Here is a 23,329-nt window from a genome sequence, read left to right on the forward strand (position 1 = left end):
TGTTTTGGTTTAAAAGTTCATTTTATTTTATTTTTTAGTATTTGAATTTGAGGGAAGGGAGATATTTATCAAAAAAAAAAATGTTAAGGAGTGGAAAAGTAGTCGTATATGAATTTTCAACCATAAAAAATAGTGATTTTGGATTTAATGACCTCTCAGGAAGAGTTTGATTGAGACGAGTTTTTCTTCTTGTAATGCTAGAAAAAATAGATCGAGGTTGTTAAAGTTTTTTATAATGATATATTTTTAAAATTTTATAAAAAAATTACATGGAATTTTGGTGGTTGACGGGTTTTTAAAGGCTTCTAGTGTTTTTAGATAAAAAACAAATTAAAAATAAAATTTTGTAATCCCAAAACTAAAATCTTTAATAACCAAAAAAATATTTTAAACCATAACAAGTCATTTACCACAACAAATAAAATGTCATCCAATATATATTATATGGAGCAATCTTTCACCCCGTAAAAAAAATTAAATCAACTCAGGAGCATCTAGGCTTTTAGGTAGCTAATCATTTGTGCAACCTTAGCTTGCTGAGCTCAATGACTTTTTTTTTTTTTATTAATTTTTATTAATACCCTTCTCTTTTTCTCTCTTTTTTTTCTTACTTTGCATTATTTTTTTTATTTAAATTCTAATCAATACCCTCTCTTTCATATTTTCTTGATATCTTGATATTTATTCTAATTACTTTCATTTTTTATTGAACAAACAACCTGTCTCGAAAAGCTATATAAAAAAAAATTATATAAAAAAAAACAGAATTATACTAGAAAATCATTATGTTTTGATGAAAATTAAATTTGTGCGCTAGTTGTTAAAAAAAATCTTTTAACATATAATTAAAAAAAAAAATAAATAAAAATATGCATATGTTTCTTAACTTTTAAACTTAATTTTTGGTTTATACTAACAAGTTTTTTATATATATTTATTGATGTGTATAATTCTTGATCAATTTTATTAAAGATATATATTAACTTCTCAGTTTATAGTTAAAATTTTTTTTTGATATACGAAAACTTTATTGTCAACACCTGCGTATTTTTTAAAAGTTGCAAAAATATTTTATTTAAACAATCAACGGTAAAGCTAGAGTCAACTAACTAGTTTATTCTATTGTGAAAGTATCACACTCCATGTCACCTTTTGCAACATGACCATCCCGCTAAAAGAATATGAGCATCAAGCCTCTACTTTCACTTGTGTGGGGGCTCAAATGCTCTTCTTCAAGAGTTCAGAGCAGGTGCCAGCCATTGTCATACAAGGATGAAAATCGAGGAATCTGTTCATGGTGCTGAACATCAAGGACGCAATTTATTTAGAGAGCAAGAACCTACCAATGATTTGCTTAAGCATCTTGAATATCATAACATAGGTGACGATCAATTGGAGTGGTGATTTAAACAGTGAAGAAAACTGGAACTGCTTGCATTATCGTCTTTCAACCAAAAACTCTCAAGCAGCTAGCTTGCAAACCTCTAGAAGAATTCATGACTGCTGCAAGTTCCCAACCCCAAGTTATCGAGCATTGGGAAGTGACAGCTAAATGGTTGGTTTCTGAAATCCATGCCTTGAGACCAGGTTAATGATTACCACTACAGCATGCAATTTGATACAAGATCAAAGAGATGCAATTTGAAAATAATTCACCAATAAAATATGCTTTGGAATAAACAAAGTAATGAATCAAATTTTGATAATCTTCCTCCAATAACACATGTACAAGAACAAGATAAAAGATACCCACAAATTGCACATAACTATTTGTAGTTGTAAAGCTTGGATTTTATGTCCAAATCAGGTCTCCACCACTGGTGAATTCCATGAGCTTCCCTAAAATCCTGACAAGGAGTTAAATTTACAATTAGATTTGCTGAAGGGATGAGGTGGAGTGGTTCTGACTCTCTACCCATGGCACTCATGAGAAGACCTCCGAGAGAATTCTGGGTTGCTAATCTCTCAATAGCTCCAATTCCAATATCATCCATCTTCTTCCTGTGCTCAAGATACCCAATATATTCTGAGCATAAGTGATCGCCAGGATTGACAAAGAGAAATGGGATCCATGCAGAAAGAGCAGCAAATGGATCGACAGATTGATTATTATGATAGCTCTTCTTTGTCGCGAATGCAAGTCCTGCTGTTATCACACTGTTTGCAATCCGGAGCCCATGTTTCACTCGCTCATCTTTGATCCTCTCAATTGGGGCAGAGAAGAATGGTGAATTGAAGAGAAAAGCTTGAAGAAAGAAGCCCGTCTTGGCCATGATCTTTCCAGCTAGCAATGCCATTGCCGCTCCCAGGGAATGGCCAGCTAACCAGACATTTGATTCACCTACAGTAGCAACCACATTTCGGACTGCTTGGATAGCAATCTCAAACCGGGATGTCTCATGGAGTCCATTTCGGAGAATGTGGAGGTCCAACTGAAGGTCCCTTGACACAGACTCTGGCTTGGTTATGGTGCCGCGGAAGGCAATTACGTAACGAGGGCTTTCATCTACTGAATTGTGATAATGAGATTTTGGTGGCTTGAATTCATAAATTGCAGCAAAAATGGAGGAATCCACATCATCGACAAGGTGACGAAGCAAATGAAAGTGAAAGAACTCCCACCAAGGAGAAGCAAGAGCTTGGGGACCTTGACGTTTCAGCTGGCGGTCCCGCTCTAGAATGTATACACCCTGAACCAAACTGGCAGCAACAGATCTTCGATGATGTGCATTTGTCCTGCACAGTATCGCAAATAACATTGTTTCCCACATGATCTTGTTTTTATAAACATACTTTTTATCTAATCACTATGTTGCTTAGCATCACAACTATTTCATTAGTAAAGATTTGTTAAAACAGCATGATCAATATGGCTGCTGCATCACATTCATAAGATAGTAATGGCCCCAAAATCATGTGATGTTGTTTATGTACCGGAGTTGGTCAATGCAAGGGGAGAATTATATGAAAGCATCAGGGAGCTCACCAGTCGACAATAGCTAGGTGCAAGGGTCCTGAGAGGCTAAAGTCTTCCCTGTCAGAGGCCATAATACCATATGTTCCTGTAGCTGCTGCTGCTTCTTGATATCCTCCAAGATGCCTCTGCATTGCTTAAATAAAAACCAGTCAGTGGTTACCGGTCCAAAACTAGATTTAACAGGCACATAGATCACACGCGGTCAGATTATCTTTCTCTCACAAGAAAGATAACAAATAAGTTAAACCCATCAGCATGTTTTGAGTGGAACAAACTAAGTGCTTAATTTGCAATATTTCAAGGATGAAACTGTTTGAAAAACCATCCAGAAAGAATATTTCTCAATGAGTTTAACTTATACAGAGTAATATATCCATTTGAAAGGTACTTGAACCTTCCCATAAGAAAGTTTCCCTCTTCAGGATACCTCTTATGTTCCAATAAAAACACAAACACCTCCCATCCAAACAGAAATCATGGTCCATCAAAATCTAAACTTGGGATCAAAATCCTTATCTCCGCCAGAACACAAACTCTTTGACGATGAACCTTGAGCCAGATTCAAAATTAGAATTTTCCTTCTGAACCAATTGCAAAACAAAACTTTTTTATTAACAAAAAAATGCAATTTTGTTTTTTTTTTTTAAAGAGATAAACCAACCTGAATTAAAAAAAAAAAATATTTCGTTTCAGATAAAACTTTAATAACAGCCCATCACGACATGATTTCTAACATAGCAAAAGAATTAGAATGGGATCCGAATATTCTATCTTTGTAACAAATGAAAGAAAGGCTACAGGAGAGAGATACCTGGATTTATTCAAAGGAAGAACAGATCTGATGGTATGATATACTGATATGGAAAGAAAGGCTTTTTTTATTTTTTATTTGGGGGGTCCTCCCTCTGTTTCTATTTAAGGTGGAAGTTGATGGGCGTTAATTGAGGTTGGCGGTGACATGACAGCATTCGTTAAAGAATCTGTTTGGAAACATGATTGAAAAAGCGTTCTTTTAGATTTGATTTTGGTTAAAAATTATTTTTATTTTATATTTTTAAATTATTTTAATATGTTGGTTTTAAATTGTATTTTTTAAAATTTTACTTTTTTTTTTTGTTAAAAATGATTTTTATTTTATGTTTTTAAATCGTTTTAATGTGTCGATTTCAAAAATAATTTTTTAAAAATAAAAAAATATTATTTTAATATATTTTTAAATAAAAAATACTTTAAACTGCAATCACTGCGATAATCTTAAATAAACCTAAAAAAAATACTTTTAGATAAATGATGGATTTAAAAAAAAAAATATTAGCACTATTTTTAAAAAATAATAAAATAACAATTTAAAAATTTTAATGCAAAATAATTCAATTTAATATATGTCAGGATGAAAAAAAAAAAAAAGTTAAAGTATTGTTAAATGAGCTTCACAGATTATAATGAAAACAGAAGAGAGAAAAATGAAAAAAATAAAAATAAAAAAGAGGTATGAAGATAAATCTAAGCTTTAATTACAATATTATTACAAAAATATTGAGGAGATAAATTCAATAACAACAAAGAATATTAACAAAAATAACTAAGCAGGCTACACTTCCATCCAAAAGTAAGTGAATAATTATAGTGAGGAAAAGAAAATTTTAAAAGAAAAAATTTTGAAGGCATAACAAAACTTTGATTAAAACATTAATAGTATCTTTAAAAAAAATATTAACAAAATAAATTCGAGGACATCAAGAATGATCTTGAATGGTGACTAAAGTAGGTCGCACTCTCTCTTTAAATGAAAGTGAGCTATTATAATGAAAAGAAAGAAGGGGGTCCTTTCACAATTATCATAAAAAAGATTTCGACGAGATAAATTAAATTATATCAAGAAAAATTATTAACAATTACCAGAGTGAGTTACATTTTCTATATATAGCTCATTTACTTTTGGCCAGCATGTATGGCCAGCTCTGGTTACTGCTAATGAATTTTTTTAGTGTGTTGTATTGATCTTGTTGAGAGTTTTTCATTAGTACAAGTGATATTATAATTAAAGTTTTGATATATCTCTAAAGTTTTTTTTTTTTTTTCATTGTAATTTATATTTATTTAATAATTTATTTAGTTGAATTCTAAAATGAGTTTTTCTTCATGTTTCGTTTCTTATCTTTTTCTTTAAGAAAATATAAAGTTAATCAAGAATGTTGACAACCAAACCTCTTGGAGGCTATGACCCCCTCAATCTCCCATGTTTGAAACTAGGATCACAAGTTCCTGCCAATAGCATGGAGGAATGATGCCATAAGTAGTTCTTGAAATTTTAAATGGATTAATATTTTTGACAGTTTAAAAGCTAAATATTACCAGAATCTAACATGGAGAGGCTTATTACTGCAGTTGCAAGTATGTATTTGCACAACCTTTATATTCAAGATGAAAAAGTTACACTTGCAGGCCATACATGAAATCTTTCCAAGCACACTCTACTTTATTGTTGAACTCTTTGATATTTACAAAATCCGGCTATCAATTATAATAGCATGGAAGTAATTTCATCAAAAATATTTTTTTTGACAAGACATATATAATGTAAATTTAGATAGTAAAATATTTAATTAATCATAAGTAAATAATTACAACCAAGTCACAAATAATAAAATGAAATAAATAATATAAAATTTTAAACACCTTAAAATATATAATTTAAATAAAAATTTATACAATACAATATAATTATGTCGATAGAATTTGATTAACTAAAAATCAATAAACTTAAAACAAATAATTTATTAGCATGTCTGTGTAAACTAAAATCAATTTTATTACCATTAGAGAATTATTAATACTACTACTAATACCAACACCAACATCAACACCAATTTTATCAATCATATTTAACTCAAAACTCTTCTAACTGTGTCGGTACTTTTTTTGGATGGTTTAAGATACAATTTATGGTCTTCATTGTCCCTGACTTCATCCCAGACAAGAAATCTGCAGAGAGAAAACATAGTAATAAATTGATTATCCAATCTCCCGGTTTTGGATACTGCTATCAGAAGCAGCATTCCATGATGTTCACATCATTGACCTCCAAACATGAGCTTATGCACATATCTTCATTTTTCTCATTATATCCACCTCAAACTCGAGGATTTTGGTCACTAAAAAACATCACTGTCAGAGCAAGAAAATTCCCTCCTTCCACAATCAAAATCAAATCCAGCAAGCAAGAGAAAACCACTCCAAACTTTTTTGCATCTTTCCGAACACCTGCTAAATGCAGGCCCGTTGCTTCCTTAAAATACAAGAGCAACTTATCCCCAAACCAACCACTTTCAAAGGGTTTTTGTCTAAACCCATTTCTCTAGGTGAAACTTACAGTCCTTCCTTGTATTCCCCATATTGAACTATTTGTGACCTCAAATCTACGAGCAAAGAACAGGGCACGGGAAGTCGTGACATTGAGTAAACTGGGAAGTAACACAATATGATGTTAACTAGAAGCAGGGTTGATTTCAATCAGACATCGGGCATCGCATCCACATAATAAGCACTCTAGATTATGCAAAAACATGAAATCTGCACCTTGAGGTTCATCTTTCAAAAGAATTTGTGTATCCATGCTCATTATGTATTTTAAATATAGGGAAAACAACATATAATTCAAGCATCAGTGAAATCTCTCAACCTGTTTGTGCAGAAGGCATGTAAGAACAAACCGAAAAGAAAACATGGAGATGCTTAAGGTTAGGGTACAAATTAGCAACAACAGAACATAGCATCTTTTATAAAAGCAACCCAAGTTCCGTATGAAATTCATAAATCATTCATATCTGGTCTTTTGTGATAGAAACACTGCCCTTGAAACTGCGAGACCCCAAAAATGATGTCAAGAGGAAAGGGCTGGAGTTGAAAAAGAAAAACTAATCCTAGAAGCATTTATACTTTCCTATAAACTCAATCGTAATTTTGCACTGAATTTATCAATTTTGCACGAATCATGACAAAGTTTACTAATAAAAGTTTAAAAAATTACAAATCAACTTGCAATTTTGACAACAATGCATGTAAGCATAGGAAATTTGTAAAAATATATTCAATCCATAGTGATAAATGGTTACGGAAAAAGCAACAAATATTCTCCTATGAAGACAAATGAACTTTTTGTTACTTCTATAGCGTGTAGAAATACAACAAAATATTGCTCCCCATCTTCCCAAAACACGAGCCATAAATGAAAGAATGACACAGCCATAAAGCCAAATTCTCGTACAAAAGAGATGGATGATTCAAATGCTGCTGATCTACTTGGACCAGGCAACTGCATCAATTTCTGCTTGTGCACTCCTGTACAACTCAAGTCTCTTTGCAATGGCGGCACGGCGCTCCATGACTGCAGGATCCTCGTTCAGTAATGATGACAATTGCTTTTGCTGCAAAGATCAATTCAAAAGTCAATTGCATTCATCTGATATCAACAACAGCATCAAATTTGACCAGGAATAAACATAGATAACAATTAAAGATGATTTCCATTCCTACCTCCAGTTTACCCAAGTCGGTGAAGAAATGGTCAAGCAGGCTTCGCTTGGCCTCACGCACTTGACAATAAACAATGGACTTTGGAATGGAGTTACGTAGACTTGCACAGACCATATTGACATAAGACAAAACAGTAGATCCTGTTTGCATATTCCAACGAGAACTCTTAAGATCAGCAGTAGTGACTAGTGAACCAAGCAGAGAAATGATACCATAACCCACCTTTTTTTTAATGCAAAAATGAACTCATTAAACTTACCAATTCGTCTAAGATACGAGTCATTATATCTATCAAATATAGAATGGGTAGGGTTGCCACCCTTGTCAACATCCTGAGGAAGTTTCCGGAAAAAGTCCACTGTCAGGTAGCTACACTCCATGTCGACTAGCTGAAGCGTTGCTTTCTTGCTTGTATCCTTCATTCTATCAAGTGACTCAATAGCAGCATTACTGACCTCTACTCTAAGAGCAGGATACTGCTTCAACTCCTGAGAATCATCAAAAGCAACATTATCCAACAGCCCAACGGGGACCCATGACATATAGTGCAAAACCAGGCTAAAGCATCTGAGGTAATCAAATACTCAGGAAAATGGATAAAACACTAGAAGAGGAGTGAGTTTGACTCGATCTTCTTTTAGCAGCATAATTTTTCAACTTATTGAATATCTTGAAATCAAATGCCTACAAAAAATAAGGTGGAGAATGATTCTTGAAATCATAAACACATCCACAATAAAAAAACATAGATTTTTCCGAATGATGGACAATGGTAAAACAAGAATTTTTGCTGGAGGTCCATTACATGTTGCAAGCTGAGAGAAGCAGGCACTTTCCTCCATACATTCATAGGCATCAGTCAATATTTTGCTTATTACTTGTAAAGTGCCATGTCAGGTTCTCAAGCCTCTCTCCTTTTCAACCCTTTTTCCCACCTTTTCAAATACTCCTAGGCAAAAAATTCTCATACATGACAAACTGAGTTTGAAGATGTATTCATTTCTATTTTCCTAGAGAGTAATGCCTTATTTCATTGACTACACAACACTTAATACAAATACCAAAAGGTAATGCAACTTCTAGTGTGCTGCAAAGTAATGCCTTACACACACAAGCATTTAAAAGAAAAGGGGAAACTGCCAGTGTACATAAGCATGCAGGAACTTTATGAAGTTCAATTTAGTGAATGTAAGCCCCTTGCTCACGTGCATATGACATATTAAGAACCTCTTTAAACCTTGCTAACAAAAAGCACCAAGAACAAGGATTTTGTAGAAGCAATTAGACTTGGAAATGATACAAACTTACTATAGTCTCATTGATAGCCTTGTGTACCAAATCCTTCAGAAGGCTATGAACCTGGATTATAAATAAACAAGCATCAGCTAATTGAAAAACATGCAATCCACCAAGATTCAGAAACTGCAAATAGGAAAATGTAAAAAGAAAAATCAGTCACTCCTGCAGAGAGAAATCTTTGTTTTCTACATTTAGAATTTTTCCCTCCAGAAATCATATGGGACCCTCTTCCCATCCTTTCTCTAAGAAGAGAGGACCTGCCCTGGTTGGAAGCTGTGTGCAGCCAGCCTCGCTCTCAAATTTTGTCTCTGCCCCCTGATTTCATAGGGAGAACCACATCCCCCTTGCCCCTCCGTACCTTTTGCATCCCAGCCTGGTCAAGCAAGCCAGTCCAGGTCTATTATAGTGAACATAGGGCCTGGCTGACCAGCATATTATGGAGGAAAGTGTTTTCTGGAGATTGGAATCCCTATTTTGCACATGAACTAATTCCTAGGGCCAAACAAAATCAACTTATAAAACAGGTTCTGAAACAGATATTTAGATCATTTGCGTTGGCTATATCCAAGATATAGTTGAGCATGATACCTAAAGGTACTTCAAACTTTTTCATCCACAATAATCTCATATTAAGAGATTCTGAACAGTTAAGTTTTGGGGAAACATATGGCAGCAAAGTCTGTACAACATCAACTCAACTAAAGCCACGTGAAGTAAGAAGCAGCAGAAGAAATTTAACTTTCCAATCATGCCAAGGAAAGTCCAATAGTTTTTAAATATCATGCATACCGCATCAACAGCTGCCTCAGCAGGACCTCGGATAGTAACTACAGAAGATTCAATGAGACGACGATATCCTTGTTCAGGAGCTATCAAGTGAGGCTGATATCCATCAGCTTCAGTGATCAATTTCCGAATATTTTCCATTGAAAGTTGTTTGTCAAACTGTAACCTTTTTAGAGCAGCAGGAAGCTGGTTATCGAAAACATTGTAAATTTTATCACCACCAGGTCGGCTGCAAACAACAGTGAATATATCAAATCAAATTGCTTGCAAAGATAAATTGACAAGATATAGAAATGCACCACAAAATCAAGCTGGTCAGAGGCAAGGAAACAAACAAAGCACAGTACATACACGCCATCAAGATGCTCTTTGTATATTTGATCAAAAAGGCGGCAAATCTCCATGATTGAGTACATCTTTCCCTGCAAGTCAAGCAATGATAATTAGTGATTCACATACATGCACAGAAGGGGGAGAAGGAGGGAGATTCCTTAAGATACCTAAAAGTTGTTAAAATTTGTCAAGTTAAAAGCACACTTACTCCAGCATCTGCAGCAATAGGTTTTCCAAGACGACTCAATTCTGATTCAAGTTCAGCAATTGTTTTGTTGACAAGGGATTGAATGCCTGGAATTTTGGACTTTATTACACCTTCCAAATGCTGCAGTATTAACCATTAATAATTGAGTTATTACAATAACAGTTGAAAGTCTTTCAAAATATATGGAACTTGGACACATATGAGGTAAAAGGGAAAGAACAGAAAGCTCATCACTGACCTTTGACAGCATCTTTCCTAGATGCTCTGAACCCATTCTGTGGGCAAGGTGCTTGTATTCTGGGGTGCTGGAAAAATACTCGCGTTCTCTACGCCGAGCAGCAATCATATCCACACTCTTGTTAATATCTGCTTGCGAGCGGTTCACCACACCGACCCAGGGAAATTTTAGGCGGTAAGATTTTCCTTCCAGCATCTACAAAAGCAAAACAGCAACTCATGATTGTCATGATGCTGAAGGCCTGTAACATCTCTAGTAGAAAAAGAAACATGCATCAAAATTGCAAAACTTGTAGAAAACAACATGAAGCAGGGAATTTGAGGATTACGCAGCCATATATAAGAGATTTGGACTATTTTTCGATGTTGGGAACTCAGGGCTTCCGCTATGCAGGACTTGTGTAATCCTCAACGACCAAATGCTTACCCAATTTTTTAGCCAAGTAGTTTAGAATAAGATTAGACATGTAGAAAGCAACATTAAGCAAGAAATTAGTGGATTACACAGCCAAGTATCAGAGACTTTGACTATTTTCAACTTTTCAATGATGGGAAGTTAGGGTTTCTGTTATGCAGGACACCTGTGTAATCCTTAATGACCAAATGCTTACCCAGTTTTATAGCCAGGTAGTTTAGAATAAGATTAGTTTTTTCTTTTTAAGATTTCTAAGTCTCAATATTATTTTTACAAGTCGAGGCTTTTTTTCTGATAATATATATGTAATCTAGTTTCTTAAATGTCTGATGATGGATTAGAGCATTAGTTAGTTGAAGGCAAGCATATCTAGTATCTTTCTTCATTCTCCAAGCACAGCAGCTACAGAAAGCCAGGTTAAGCTCACAGTACAGGCCACTGCCGTCAATTAAACCATCCAAACCTAATCCTTACTTCCATTGAATAAACCATGAAATCCAACTTCAAATCTGATACATGGCTGCCCCAGAAAACCTGAAGCCTATATCCTAATTTCCTGCCACTACAACACACCCAAAAAAGAACCTTTTCAGCCGCAATTCCCTTTATAAACCCCCAAGTAAAATGTGACCATTAATCTCCAAATTTATCAAGCTACAACCCACCAAAAAGCATACAAAATCAGACCACCCAAATAAGATAGCATGTCATCCACTGAGAAATTGCTTGCTTAGGAATTAAAATTTCCAGGAAACAACGAGAAGTAGGTGTTGAGAGGAGAGTGCTCATCAAATGAGTTAAGGTTCTTGAACATGAGATCACTTGTTACTTGTGTAAAATGTACTGACAAAAATTTTCTAGCCAAATTCTAGTGAACACTGTCAGCATCTATAGGAGCATGAACTTTTATAATTAAAAACATGCCAGGTTGCATATGAGTAGCATCATTTTATCTCTTGAATGCTATACAAAAAAAAAAAAAAAAAAAACACTAATCCAACTTACATCAACTGCATCAGTACCCTTATCCATAAGATCGATCTTTGTCAAGACTCCTAAGGTCCTCTCTCCTGAAAAAAAAAAAAAAATAAGAACCAGAACATCTAAGGAGTTATATGAACTAAATGTTTGTGCAAGCAATCATACAACATAGATTTTGATGTTTTGATGTCAAAGTACAAATATTGCACAAGATTACCTGTAGGGTCCACTTCACGAGAGATTTTAATAGCATCAGAGGTAGCAAGATCTTGATTGGCGGGTGAAATTGCTAAAATTATACAGTTGGGCTGCATTAAATTTGAGCAAACAAAATAGCGTGACTTTGCTAAGTTCCATCATATCAGAACACAAAAGAATACGATAGCATAAAAAATGGCAGAATTTAAAACATGGTCTTGGAAATTTTCCAAGAATTATTTGCCGGATAAGCTGAGAAATATTTTGACAAAAACGTTAGCATCTATAGAAGTGAAAATATCCAATTTACACAACTATTCTCATAGGGTACAACAGAGTTTGAGTAATGAAATGTGCATTACCTTCTCGATATAAGTGCGAACCATGTTTTCAATATCTTGCACAATACTGTCTGGTTGACCCTCTGCATTTCAAAATAGATATTGGATATTCATAAACTGTTCAGAATATAACCTTGTAATGATCTATAAAAACAGCGGCAAATAGAGGATACTTTTTTACTTTATGCTAGTTGATTCTCAGGAAAATCTTAAAATGGTCAAACTGTTAAGTGAAAATTGAGTTTATATGAACAAAAATATTGAAGTTCAAAGGTTGCAAATCCCTGTTGCGTTTATTTTCCTTGGCTTCTCAGCAATGAAAAGAATAGTTAGGAAGAAGGTCCCTGGGTAACCAACACGCAAGATAGAAGCACAAATGCACTTACCAACTGCTACTTTAGTAAGCCCAGGAAGATCAACCAATGTCAAGTTGACAACTGCCAAAATCCAAAAAAATGTCAAGCAAATTCAGAAATAATGAAAAGGAAGAAAAAACTTAAATGATTGTAAAATGTGGCTAAACGCAATTATAAAAGACATCTGAAACATAATCTTGTTTCCATACGGGAGATACAAAACCAAAGCAGGAACTAAATAAGGATATTTCAAAGTGAAACCAGACTTACCATTAGGAGAGTAAATACTAAGATGAATTGGAACACTTGAAATTTGCTTTGATCGACCAGTCTCTCTATCAGTCTCATCTTGAATCTCCCTCCTCACAGCAGCTACACACATAAAAGCACCATTAACAACCATAATTCAACAATTACCATCCAATCGAAACAGACACGATAACAACAAGAAACAAACAAAAACTCTTCAAAAAAAAATCCTAATACTAACTATACATAAACAACACAGCATACATAAAGAAATGTACCAAAATCAGTAAATCTTTTCCTTGGGAGATGAAGGAACTCGGCATATTCTCTACTTCCTTCATCGATCTTATGAAGCTGCAACACAAGTGGCCGCCGCGTAACGATACCTATAGGTACAAACAATCACATCGCTCTCACACTCCAATTGCAGAAAAACCCTAAATAATTCGGTAATTAAGTCAAGGTACAGAATTGTAAGCTAATTACCGGATCCACGAGGCAAGAAATCCTTCCCTACTACACTCTCCAACACCGATGACTTCCCCGAACTCTACAAAACAGAAACAAAAAGCTATCAGCCAACAAACATCTAGGTCAAAAAAATTTGATTAGCTGAAAGTGAGAGAGGTAGATCTGGAGGCAAACCTGGCCACCGACGACGGCGATGGAGGGTAAAGAGTCCCACAGAGTAGGTAGTGCACTAGCTTCACCATGGTCACCAAGAGCAGTGCAAGCTCTTTGAATTTTATTTACTAAAGAAATCAAGTTCTCCATCAATGAAGTAGAGACTGAGATCGGTGACGGTGATCTGGTAGATCGAGGCTGGATCTGGAGGAAAAGGTGGCGTTTGAGAGAGGATGGGATCTGAGCTTGAGTTTGAAGTTTGAAGTTTATCAACGACTTATTTAATGGTTTTTCAAATGGAAAGACACTTTGAGAACTAGGGAGGTTGCTGCTGCTGTGCTAGATTCCAGTTAAAAATATATTTTACGAAGTTTTCTAGTGCCTACGAGGCTACGAGATTTAATTTTGCTTTCAAAAAAATTAAATGTTTTATTTTTTATTTTAAGATAAAAATAAATTTTTAAAAAATAAAAAATATATTATTTAAATATATTTCCAAAAAAATACTTTAAAAAAATAATTTTAAACCGCTACTAGTATATATTATTCAATCTATACCGATTTTTTACCTCACTTGTTTCATTTTTAAATATTGTACTTCAATAATATTTTTTTAAAAATATTTTTATTATTATTTTGATATATTAATATTAAAAATAAATTTTAAAAAATAAAAAATTTATTTTATCATATTTTTAAATAAATAATATTTTAAAAAATAATACCTATTTACTCAATTTCAAAGGTGTGTTTTGATCTTTATTTTAATTTCTTTAATTTAATGGTCACATATATTTTGTTTCGGACTCACAGGAGACTCTTGTTTTTTTTTAATTCATGAATAGTTATAATGATAACATAAATACAGCAATAAAATCGTTTCAGGGAGTTGAAAGATGTTTGCTTCGGATTTCGCTTTAAATCTTTCCTGATTAAATACATCATCGACGATTTAAAAAAAAAATTCATAAGCTCTTATGAAATTCAAATTCAAATTCAAATAATTTTAATTTACTAGCGAAGCAAGTGTAATGCGATGAATAATTTATCTGATATTGGAATTTAATTAATATCAAAAGTAATTTTATTTTTTTTGGTTCTACATAAATAATATCCATTAGTGGAGATGATATATTGCACGTAGTATCGATAACTTAGTCGAGTTAATAAGAAGAAGGGGAAATTAAATTAAATTAAGGAGTTTAGGGGACAAAGCTTAACTTTAAGCATCATTTATTTATTTTACATAATTATCTACGGAATTAAGTTGGGGTCAGAGTAAAATCAGTGTTAAGTCACCAGAAAAAGAAAACCTGATTTAAACTACCTTTATTATCAAAAATGCCGCCCTGCGGATTATGCCCACTACAGCCGTTTATTTGTATTTTTTAAAAAGTAAAAAAAAAAATTAATATATTTTTAAATAAAAAATATTTTTTTAAAATAACCTTTACCCAACTTCTAAAAATACATTAATATCTTTGGAGTCAATGTGACTCCAAAAGAGCCGTTCCTCTCTAAATTCGAGCCATCTTTTTTAAGAGAAAACGGGTCCACCATCTTTGGAAGATAGGCAATTTGAACCTTCTCAAACGCCAACGGCTCAAAATAGCATTCCCTGGCAAATTTTCAAAAGAGAATTGAAAGGCAAAAATATTTTTATCAACTTTTCGTTATTGACAGGTCATGGGTGTGATCATGTTAGATTTTTGAAATGATTGAATGAATTTTAATAACATGCTATCAATTAAACATGTTTGGGAGTATAATTATAATTATTTTTTAAAGTATTTTTTATTTTTAAAAGTGTATTAATAAAAAATTTTTTTATTTTTTAAAATTAGTATATTAAAATAATTTAAAAATATCAAAAATATATTAACTTAAAATAAAAAAAATTAATTTTTTAAAAAAATTCTTTTAAAATACAGTGTCAAATACATTCAATGTTGACTTGAGAACACAGTACATGATTAATAAAAACTAATGGGGCTGGCAATCCATTGTTTCAGATGCAGACCTACTAGCAGTCCACGGTGCCAATTTCTTCTTCTTTTTTTCAATTTGCCCTTTCCATGTTTATTCCATCCAAGATTGGTGTCAATGGCTTGTTTCGACAGGCTCGTTGTAAGATTATCGGGGTATAAAAAAATTATGTCATTTAACTCGGAATTGATTTTGCACAATAGTCTGGGTTTTTCATATTTTGAGAGATCAAAATTCAAGGCACTATAATTGAATAATCCAAGAGGAGGAGAGGGATAAAAAAAATTAAAGAAAAGGAAAACTGGCGCCACCACATGGAGAAACACTCGTCAAATATCAGTTATAATTAAAGATATGCCTCCAAAGACACAAAGAATTATTTTTTAGGTTGAAAGACATGGCACACACCGCAACAACATAAGGTGTCTTGCTACATATTGGCACATGTTAAACACATGCCAATTATTTCTTTTTATCTTCTTTTTTTTTTTTAATTTGATCCCTGATTGTATAAGAACCCATCAACTGAGTCTTGAATTTTATCCCACTTGAGTCCAAGCCTTTTTCTTTCACCTTTATCCCTAACTATCCAAAACTCTTAAATTTAGGCTTGAATTTCATCTAATTCAGGCCCAACCAAGAAGAGAATAAGGATAGGTTAGCTAAAAAGATAGTGGATCGACCAATTTAGCTCATTGCAATCATGCCCATGACCTGTGTCATAATTTTTGCATTAAACCTAGGCTGACCAGGGGTAATTGGTTATGTCTCTACCCTAAAATAAAACAATAAAATGTCATATTGATTTTTTAAAAGTTGACCTATATTTTTTTGGGTCTTTCTATTGCAAATAACTATTGGCCTAAGTTCTTATTGTGTGATCTCATAAACATAATCCATTCAAGAATGTCTTTGGTTTCCATGGCTTTCTAAACACGGAACCACATTGATTAAAAAATCATCATGAATAAAAATGAGATGGCGATAAAATTCTATGAATGTCACATTTTCCTGCGACTTCCTTCTAATATAGTTATGTATTATAATTGATGCCACTGCAATCTAAACTTGTGTTTTATAAGGAAACACAAACATATTTTGTAAAATTCTCCATGTTTTTTCCTACACTCCAAATATATATTCTATCACATAAAAGTGCACATTTGAGCACTTCTTCCTGACTTCGTGGTTGTCCTCGCCGATAAAAATCTAGTAGGTGATCTCTCTTATCTTTATATAACCTTAAAAATCTATATTTTTTTGGATATCCAAAATCGATTAAGGAGTACTTCCTTGTGATAACTAATAATGGATTTATAATTTACTCCCTAATAGTTACAAACCTTCAAATTATTTGCTATAAAATATTCATCAACCACAATCTAACAATTTTACACATTAGAGGCATGAATGTTTTGTGTTACTCCAAAAGAATCATGCTTAAACATCCATTCAAGTGACTCTAGAACAAAAAGAAATCGCATGACAATAAACTAATATCCTTTAAAGGATGAAATTGAAATAAATCAATAAAAAAGGACAAAAGTCAACTAATATTAACCTCTTAAACTGGTGACTATTCATCATGAGCCCGAAACTAATCCCATAAAATTCAAATCTTAAAAAATAATAAAGTAAGACTCTAAAAAAATGGTAAAAAAAAAAACATTAGCTTTAAAAAAATTATAATTTTATATCATATTAAAAATTAAAAAATCATAATCAAAAGAATAAGAATTGAATTTGAAAGATTAAAAAAAAAAAGGAGGTGAAATTGAAAAACATTTGTAATTTCATGGCTTATTCAAAATTTTAAAAAAATAATCAAAAGGATAGGGATCAAATGTGTAAGGGGAAATAAATTGCAGGGGCTAGTTCGATTTTTTGAAGGGGATGAAGCGGAATTCAAGGTGTGGAGAGAGAGAAAAAATCATTGACACCAAACTCGATACGTGTTAGGGGCACACACTATCTTATTGTGCCGGGAGTGTTAAGACCTTTCGAAAGTCATCCTAGAAGGTATAGGGGCTCCATATGCTGGGAAACAACCCCACATGCACCACTTGAATGGCGTGAGGGTTGTTCACATGATGGTGCATGCTTGCAGACCCATCAACTTTTTTTAAAATTATATTTACTTAATATTAATTATAACAATGCCCCTAAGCAACCTTAGAATTTACAATAAAATCAATGTAAAATGACCAAAAAAAAAAAAGGCCTTGTTAGAGAGTTATGTTGATTTTTTCTTTAAAAATATTGAAGTAATTACATTATTTTAAGAGAATTGAAAAGGCAAAAAAAAAAACCTGAGTACTAGACATTATATTATTTTATTATATAGTTAAATTAGTTATTTTATTATGAAAAAAATAATAAAATGATCAATTTAACCTATACAGTTTGTTAAAAACAATTGTGTAATTAAAAAAATCAACTTACTTCCCGTATATATAGTCTGAAGGTTAAAATGCAAAGTAGCAGTTTTGTCGTGACAATACAGTAAAGAATTAAGAAAAGTGCTGTGAGGCTTGATGAGCAGTAATTTCCTTGGAAAAAAGTGGGTTTTTTAAAAGTTTTAATTTGAGTATACATGGACTGAAATTATATAAATCAAGGGTGTTAAAATCAGTAAAAGTCATGTAAGAAAAAAAGACACATGAAAGAGCATCTGATTTTGATGTTTTTGTCGAAACACATGTACACATTTTTGCAGAAGCGCCGCCCCTCACAGCATCACCAAACACAAGGACACCCTTCTTCTGTAGGGTTCAATCAATCATAAACTAATATTATCCTGGAAGAAAATCCTAGTTGCAGAACAAGAAAAGCAAGGCCATAGTCACCCTTGCCTTCGCAGCCTCTACTCACGATAACAACATAAAACTAGAAATTATGAATCCACAACAGAAGTCAGCACTCTTGGGCCTGCAGTGCATTTATTTATTTTCATGAGCATAAGTTCTATATTCGATGGTTTCTTGTGCTGAACCAACCACCTAGAGTAATGTTAAGCAAATCTACTGTCACGGAAAAGAAGATCAAAGAATCATCAACCCACGTGCTAAATGGACTAAGAAGCTGAGAACAAGGGACAGCGGATAAGTGGAAGGCTTCTTCGTTAGAACCAGTGAATATTGACACTCCATCTTATTGGTTTTGCTGAAGTAAAATGCCACACGGGTAAAAGTGTTCCGCAATAGGGACAATAAATTGAACCTTTAAACAGAAGAAACCCAGGGCAGCTTATTCTAGGATGGTTATTTCAACATGTTTATCAGCTAAAAACCCTAGCGGTAAAACTTAGATAACCTAATGCTCTGGAGGATGCCTTTACAGAACACGAGACAATAATTAGTCTATCATAGAGACAACGGATATATGAACTTTCAGTTTGTGCCGTCAGGAGAGCCATAGCCATAAGGGTTCTTGCTGGCCCAGTTCCATTGATCCCTACACATCTCATCAACGCCATTGTTTGCCCTACAAGAAAATTACAAAATTTAAAGAGGAAAATAAAGGAAAATTTACAAAATCTACGTGAGATAACCATGCCAAAGCCCCGGCCAGCTTTTATTATCCAGATATAGTGCCCATACTTGATTTTCAGAATTTCATCTCATCAATTAATTAATTTAAACTACTAACTGCATTGAGATAGATAATTGTTTGGTTCTTCACACTTACTTCCAACTCAATTCACGTTCTGCCTTCTCTGTTGCTGCATACACAGTTTCAGCATCACCAGGTCGCCGATCAGCCATTACAAGAGGAATTTTCTGGCACAAGAAGATGGGACTCTCAGGAAAAATAAGTACAGATAATTTTATTTTGGCAAAACATGGATTAATCTATTTCCAGTTCACCTATCCAGAGACAAAAAAATAATAATTCATTACCGATATGATGATTATTTTGACACAAGGATCCACAACTGGATTCATTAAAAACAGGAGCTTTAGCGGTGACACGGTGACACAAATTAATTGTCTTAGGCTCCGGTCAAAATTGATTCATGTTATCCTACTATAATTATCTATGTAGTTTAACATGGAAACATCAGTCTCTTCCCTGTGATTTTTACAAAGCTCTAAACAGAGCCACATTCCAGGCACCCACAAACTATAGGTGAATGGATTCATCAAGGGAAACCAAAAACCACATTACATGATCACTATATAAGAAGCATATTGTATTCAAGAAATATCTCAATGCAACAACAGAATCGACAACTCTATGGCAGGGTTACAATTTCCCAGTAGTGAAAAGTACTGCTGAAACTTTAAGAAGGTATAAAAACATTAAGAAAATCCAGTACCTTTCCAGATGCCTTTTCAAATGCTGCAACCATCTCCAGAACTGATGTACCTTTCCCTGTTCCCAAGTTGTACACTTCACAACCTATGAGAGGCAGCAACAGGGTCCAATTTTATCAGATTTTCATGACATATACTAAAAGCAATAAAAATAATCAGTTCGACTTGTCAACTATTAAGAGTTCCCAAATTGTGAACCTGCAAATTATATAGAAGAAAAAAATTGGGTTGTCATAAAGGAATTGCGCATAAGTACATACCTATATTAGCTTCAGAGAGCTTACGCAATGCAGCAATGTGCCCATCTGCTAAATCGACAACATGAATGTAATCACGTACCTGGAAGACATAAAAGCCATCAAGAGGATTGAGTAAAAGGAAAAGAGTTAACAACAGATGGATTCCTAAGCCTAGTACCAATACAGAGATCAAGTCCATAAACACCCTTTGATAGTCTTAAACCACAGAAGAGAGATTCCACAAACCAACAACTCTAGGTCCACCAAGCAAAGTGGAAAATACAGATAACAAAACCCGTATTATCGTGAGGAAGCCTGACTACAGAAAAAAAAACCAGCCCTTATACCAAGTTCCTAGCTACACAAAGCATTCAGATGAACACAACCATGTATGTGTATTTCACTAAAGAAAAGATCATCTCATTTTCAAATGCTTTTTAGCGCTCCTTAGCCTGATTATTGACACACGCTTTGAAGGTTTCTTAGCATCAACCGTGCCTGGCAAGTTGAGATATTTATAACCTGATGGTATGAATTGACCATATAACTTAAGAAAAGAATGCATGCTTTCAACTAGAGAATTATAGAAACACTGTTATCAAACCCATTTGTGGTTCAAACACAAAAACAGCCATGTACATATGTGAAAAATGTAACAAAGGTAGAATGCTGACAATGAATACATACCCCAGTACCGTCTTTTGTTGAATAATCAGTTCCAAAAACTGTTAGATGAGGCCTCCTGCCAACAGCAACTTGCTGCACATAGGGCATGAGATTGTTTGGAATTCCACGAGGATCCTCACCAATATAGCCACTCGGATGTGCACCGACTGGATTAAAGTATCTGAGTAATATGATCTTCCATTCAGAATCTGAACTGTAGATATCACGGCAGATCTCTTCAATGTAAAGCTGAAAGATCAAACTAGTCAGATGAAAACTATGTCCTAATAAATATTTTCTATGCTGAAATTTTGAAGACCACAGGGCAACAAACTTCAGTAAGAGTCTAAGAGATCAACAGCCTGGATACATTTAATGAAAATTAGAAGCAAACCTTGGTTCTTCCATATGGGTTTGCAGCAGACAAAGGGAACTCTTCTGTACATGGAACCTCCTTCGGCCAACCATAAACAGTAGCTGAAGATGAAAACACCAACTGAAAACATAGCAAATAAAACCAGAGATTATTCAAGCATGCTTTCACTGATATATAAGGTATCACAGATAACTGCAAAGCAACCTAGAGAAAATTACCTGCTTGCATCCATGAGCAGCCATAACTTCTAGCAGAGTAATTGTTCCAATGAGATTATTGTTGAAATAAAGCAATGGTTTCTGCACACTCTCACCAACTGCTTTCAGCCCAGCAAAGTGAATGACAGCATCAAACCTTCAGCATATAAACAGTCAACCAAATTGAGTGGACAAAAATTTTAAACACATCATGTGTAACTATAATAACAGTGTTAACTGCTATTAATTTTTTTTAAATAAAAAAAGAGTAAAGTCTCTAACAACACATAGTAATCAAAATATCCAGTGACACTTATTAGTCTGTCATGCACTGTTTAGCAATTCACTAGCCCTATATTATCATTTCAGTATAATTCCAATAACATGCACAGAAAAAAAAACAATTAAATCAACCAAAAAAAAAAATTCAAAATCAAAATGGTAATCATACTTTGTCTCGGCGAAAACATTTTCCAGAGCCGGCTTGTCCCGGAGATCAACCTGCAAATTCAAGGATAAAAATTCAGAAAACCAGCACCATAATTCACTAATCATAGCATTAAAAAAAAACATGGCACCCTGTCGTTACGGGTCTTTTCGTACATTAAAGTATAAGTGGGCCCACTGGGCCACAGTCTGCATTTCTGTTATCTTATTTCCCACAAAATCATCAAATCTAACAAAACCTAATTAACTCAGAAAATACCACAGATAATCCTAATTAAGCACGCAATTAGTTAATTAACCAAACAAACCATAACAACAATTCATTAGCAAAAAGAATTAAAAGAAAATAAAAATAAGAGCAGTAGATCACAGTAACGAACCTGGTGAAAGACGAGGTTTTTGCCGAAATCACCGGCGAGTTCTTTAACTCTTTTAAGAGCAATATCAGAGGCGTTGTCGAGGTTATCAACAACCACAGTGTTGTAGCCGCCTAACAAAAGTTGCAGCACCGTGTGGCTTCCTATGTAACCAGCACCGCCGGTAACCAGAATATTACAGGCCATAATAACAGCGGTAGTAATAAAAAAACGAGAGGGAGGGGGGCAGGAAGGGTTCTGAGTGAGGGGGAGGGATGGGGAGGATTCGCCTGCTTATATAATACAGGAAGGAAGTGATCACGGGAAAACTGAATTGAAGAGCGTGGTGTTTAAGGAAGCAAGTGAAAAAGGGAAAGTGAAAATAACGCCACAAAAAAATATTAAAATAAAAATAAATAAATAAAGTTGGGAGTTTTGTCTGTTACAGGATCTTCGCTTGCAGAATGTATTGAAGTTCTTTACGAGAGTTTCAGAGAATCTGTTGTATTTTTGTGGATTTACGATAACACCCTTCTACTTGTTCTGTATTTCTTTTAGTGCTACCAGTATATTTTTTTTATATAAGAAATAATTTAATGTTCATTTTCGGATGCCTCTTAAATAAACCCTAGATAACAACGCGTTTGGGTGGAAAGGGAGGGTTTATGAATCCTATTGGTGGCTGGCTCGCAGGGAGATCAGGCTTTTTATTTATTTTTATTTTTATTTATTTTAGCTTGGATCCTATTCTACTTAGATTTTAATGGTATTAATGAGATTGTCTAGAGGTACTTTTATTACTCTAGCCAAGCCTCCGGTATATTTAAAACTGACATATTATAATTTTTTCTTCTCACGAAAGTTCTACACGAGTATAATGTAAGAAATTATTATTCAATAACCTAAGACATTAATTAATAGGTTATTTACAATCAATTCTCTACAATAATTAAATTTAATTTAAATTCAATTGAAAAATAAAGTAAATTCAAATATTTTAAAAAATAAAATTTGTTTTATTTTATTTTCTATATTACTCAAAGGTCTTTAAAAAAAAGCTAAATAATTATTTTAACAATAAATTTCTCAATGTACAATATATAATTTTTTTATATAAAAAAAAAGGCCAAGCCTCGGAGGGTTATTTGGACTTTATATATGTTCACCACCATTCCCTTTGTCTGCAAAGAATATTTGTTTGTTTGC

General features: G+C 33.7%; 3 protein-coding genes across 4 annotated transcripts; all 3 read right to left on the reverse strand.

Annotated features, from left to right (window-relative positions):
- Positions 1 to 1,669: 1,669 nt before the first annotated feature.
- Positions 1,670 to 3,920, reverse strand: LOC118033892 (GDSL esterase/lipase At4g10955). 2 transcript variants are annotated; one of them, XM_035039030.2, is made up of 3 exons: positions 3,789 to 3,920; positions 2,987 to 3,102; positions 1,670 to 2,736 (listed from the first exon to the last, which is right to left on the reverse strand). In XM_035039030.2, the coding sequence occupies exons 2-3, from the start codon at positions 3,046 to 3,048 to the stop codon at positions 1,767 to 1,769; spliced, it is 1,032 nt and encodes a 343-aa protein (XP_034894921.1). In that variant the 5' UTR covers positions 3,049 to 3,102; positions 3,789 to 3,920; the 3' UTR covers positions 1,670 to 1,766. The 2 variants fall into 2 exon arrangements, with proteins under 2 accessions (XP_034894921.1, XP_034894920.1); XM_035039029.2 differs by having other exon boundaries at positions 2,987 to 3,110; positions 3,789 to 3,900.
- A 3,052-nt stretch (positions 3,921 to 6,972) lies between these two features.
- LOC118033891 (dynamin-related protein 5A) lies at positions 6,973 to 13,891 on the reverse strand. The gene is made up of 16 exons (XM_035039027.2): positions 13,562 to 13,891; positions 13,403 to 13,466; positions 13,195 to 13,302; positions 12,938 to 13,039; positions 12,698 to 12,748; positions 12,333 to 12,394; positions 11,990 to 12,080; positions 11,797 to 11,861; positions 10,378 to 10,572; positions 10,140 to 10,259; positions 9,950 to 10,020; positions 9,602 to 9,827; positions 8,822 to 8,872; positions 7,773 to 8,001; positions 7,514 to 7,653; positions 6,973 to 7,404 (listed from the first exon to the last, which is right to left on the reverse strand). The coding sequence occupies exons 1-16, from the start codon at positions 13,688 to 13,690 to the stop codon at positions 7,276 to 7,278; spliced, it is 1,833 nt and encodes a 610-aa protein (XP_034894918.1). The 5' UTR covers positions 13,691 to 13,891; the 3' UTR covers positions 6,973 to 7,275.
- A 4,737-nt stretch (positions 13,892 to 18,628) lies between these two features.
- LOC118033890 (UDP-glucose 4-epimerase 2) lies at positions 18,629 to 22,612 on the reverse strand. The gene is made up of 9 exons (XM_035039026.2): positions 22,148 to 22,612; positions 21,772 to 21,821; positions 21,342 to 21,477; positions 21,142 to 21,243; positions 20,769 to 20,996; positions 20,103 to 20,181; positions 19,845 to 19,927; positions 19,214 to 19,305; positions 18,629 to 19,009 (listed from the first exon to the last, which is right to left on the reverse strand). The coding sequence occupies exons 1-9, from the start codon at positions 22,328 to 22,330 to the stop codon at positions 18,916 to 18,918; spliced, it is 1,047 nt and encodes a 348-aa protein (XP_034894917.1). The 5' UTR covers positions 22,331 to 22,612; the 3' UTR covers positions 18,629 to 18,915.
- Between the last annotated feature and the right edge of the window lie 717 nt (positions 22,613 to 23,329).

Source organism: Populus alba, chromosome 1 (genome assembly GCF_005239225.2).
Source record: "Populus alba chromosome 1, ASM523922v2, whole genome shotgun sequence".
Taxonomy (NCBI): Eukaryota; Viridiplantae; Streptophyta; class Magnoliopsida; order Malpighiales; family Salicaceae; genus Populus; species Populus alba.

Coding starts and splice junctions, on each gene's coding strand:
- LOC118033891 (XM_035039027.2), bottom strand. CDS start 13,690: ATGGAGAACTTGATTTCTTTAGTAAATAAAATTCAAAGAGCTTGCACT. Junction 12,395..12,697: donor GCTTACTAAAGTAGCAGTTG/GTAAGTGCATTT, acceptor TTTGAAATGCAG/AGGGTCAACCAGACAGTATT. Junction 10,260..10,377: donor TAGGAAAGATGCTGTCAAAG/GTCAGTGATGAG, acceptor TTAATACTGCAG/CATTTGGAAGGTGTAATAAA.
- LOC118033892 (XM_035039029.2), bottom strand. CDS start 3,108: ATGCAGAGGCATCTTGGAGGATATCAAGAAGCAGCAGCAGCTACAGGA. Junction 2,737..2,986: donor CACCTAGCTATTGTCGACTG/GTGAGCTCCCTG, acceptor GATACTGTGCAG/GACAAATGCACATCATCGAA.
- LOC118033890 (XM_035039026.2), bottom strand. CDS start 22,330: ATGGCCTGTAATATTCTGGTTACCGGCGGTGCTGGTTACATAGGAAGC. Junction 20,997..21,141: donor ACCCATATGGAAGAACCAAG/GTTTGCTTCTAA, acceptor TTGATCTTTCAG/CTTTACATTGAAGAGATCTG. Junction 20,182..20,768: donor CAACAAAAGACGGTACTGGG/GTATGTATTCAT, acceptor TATGTCTTCCAG/GTACGTGATTACATTCATGT.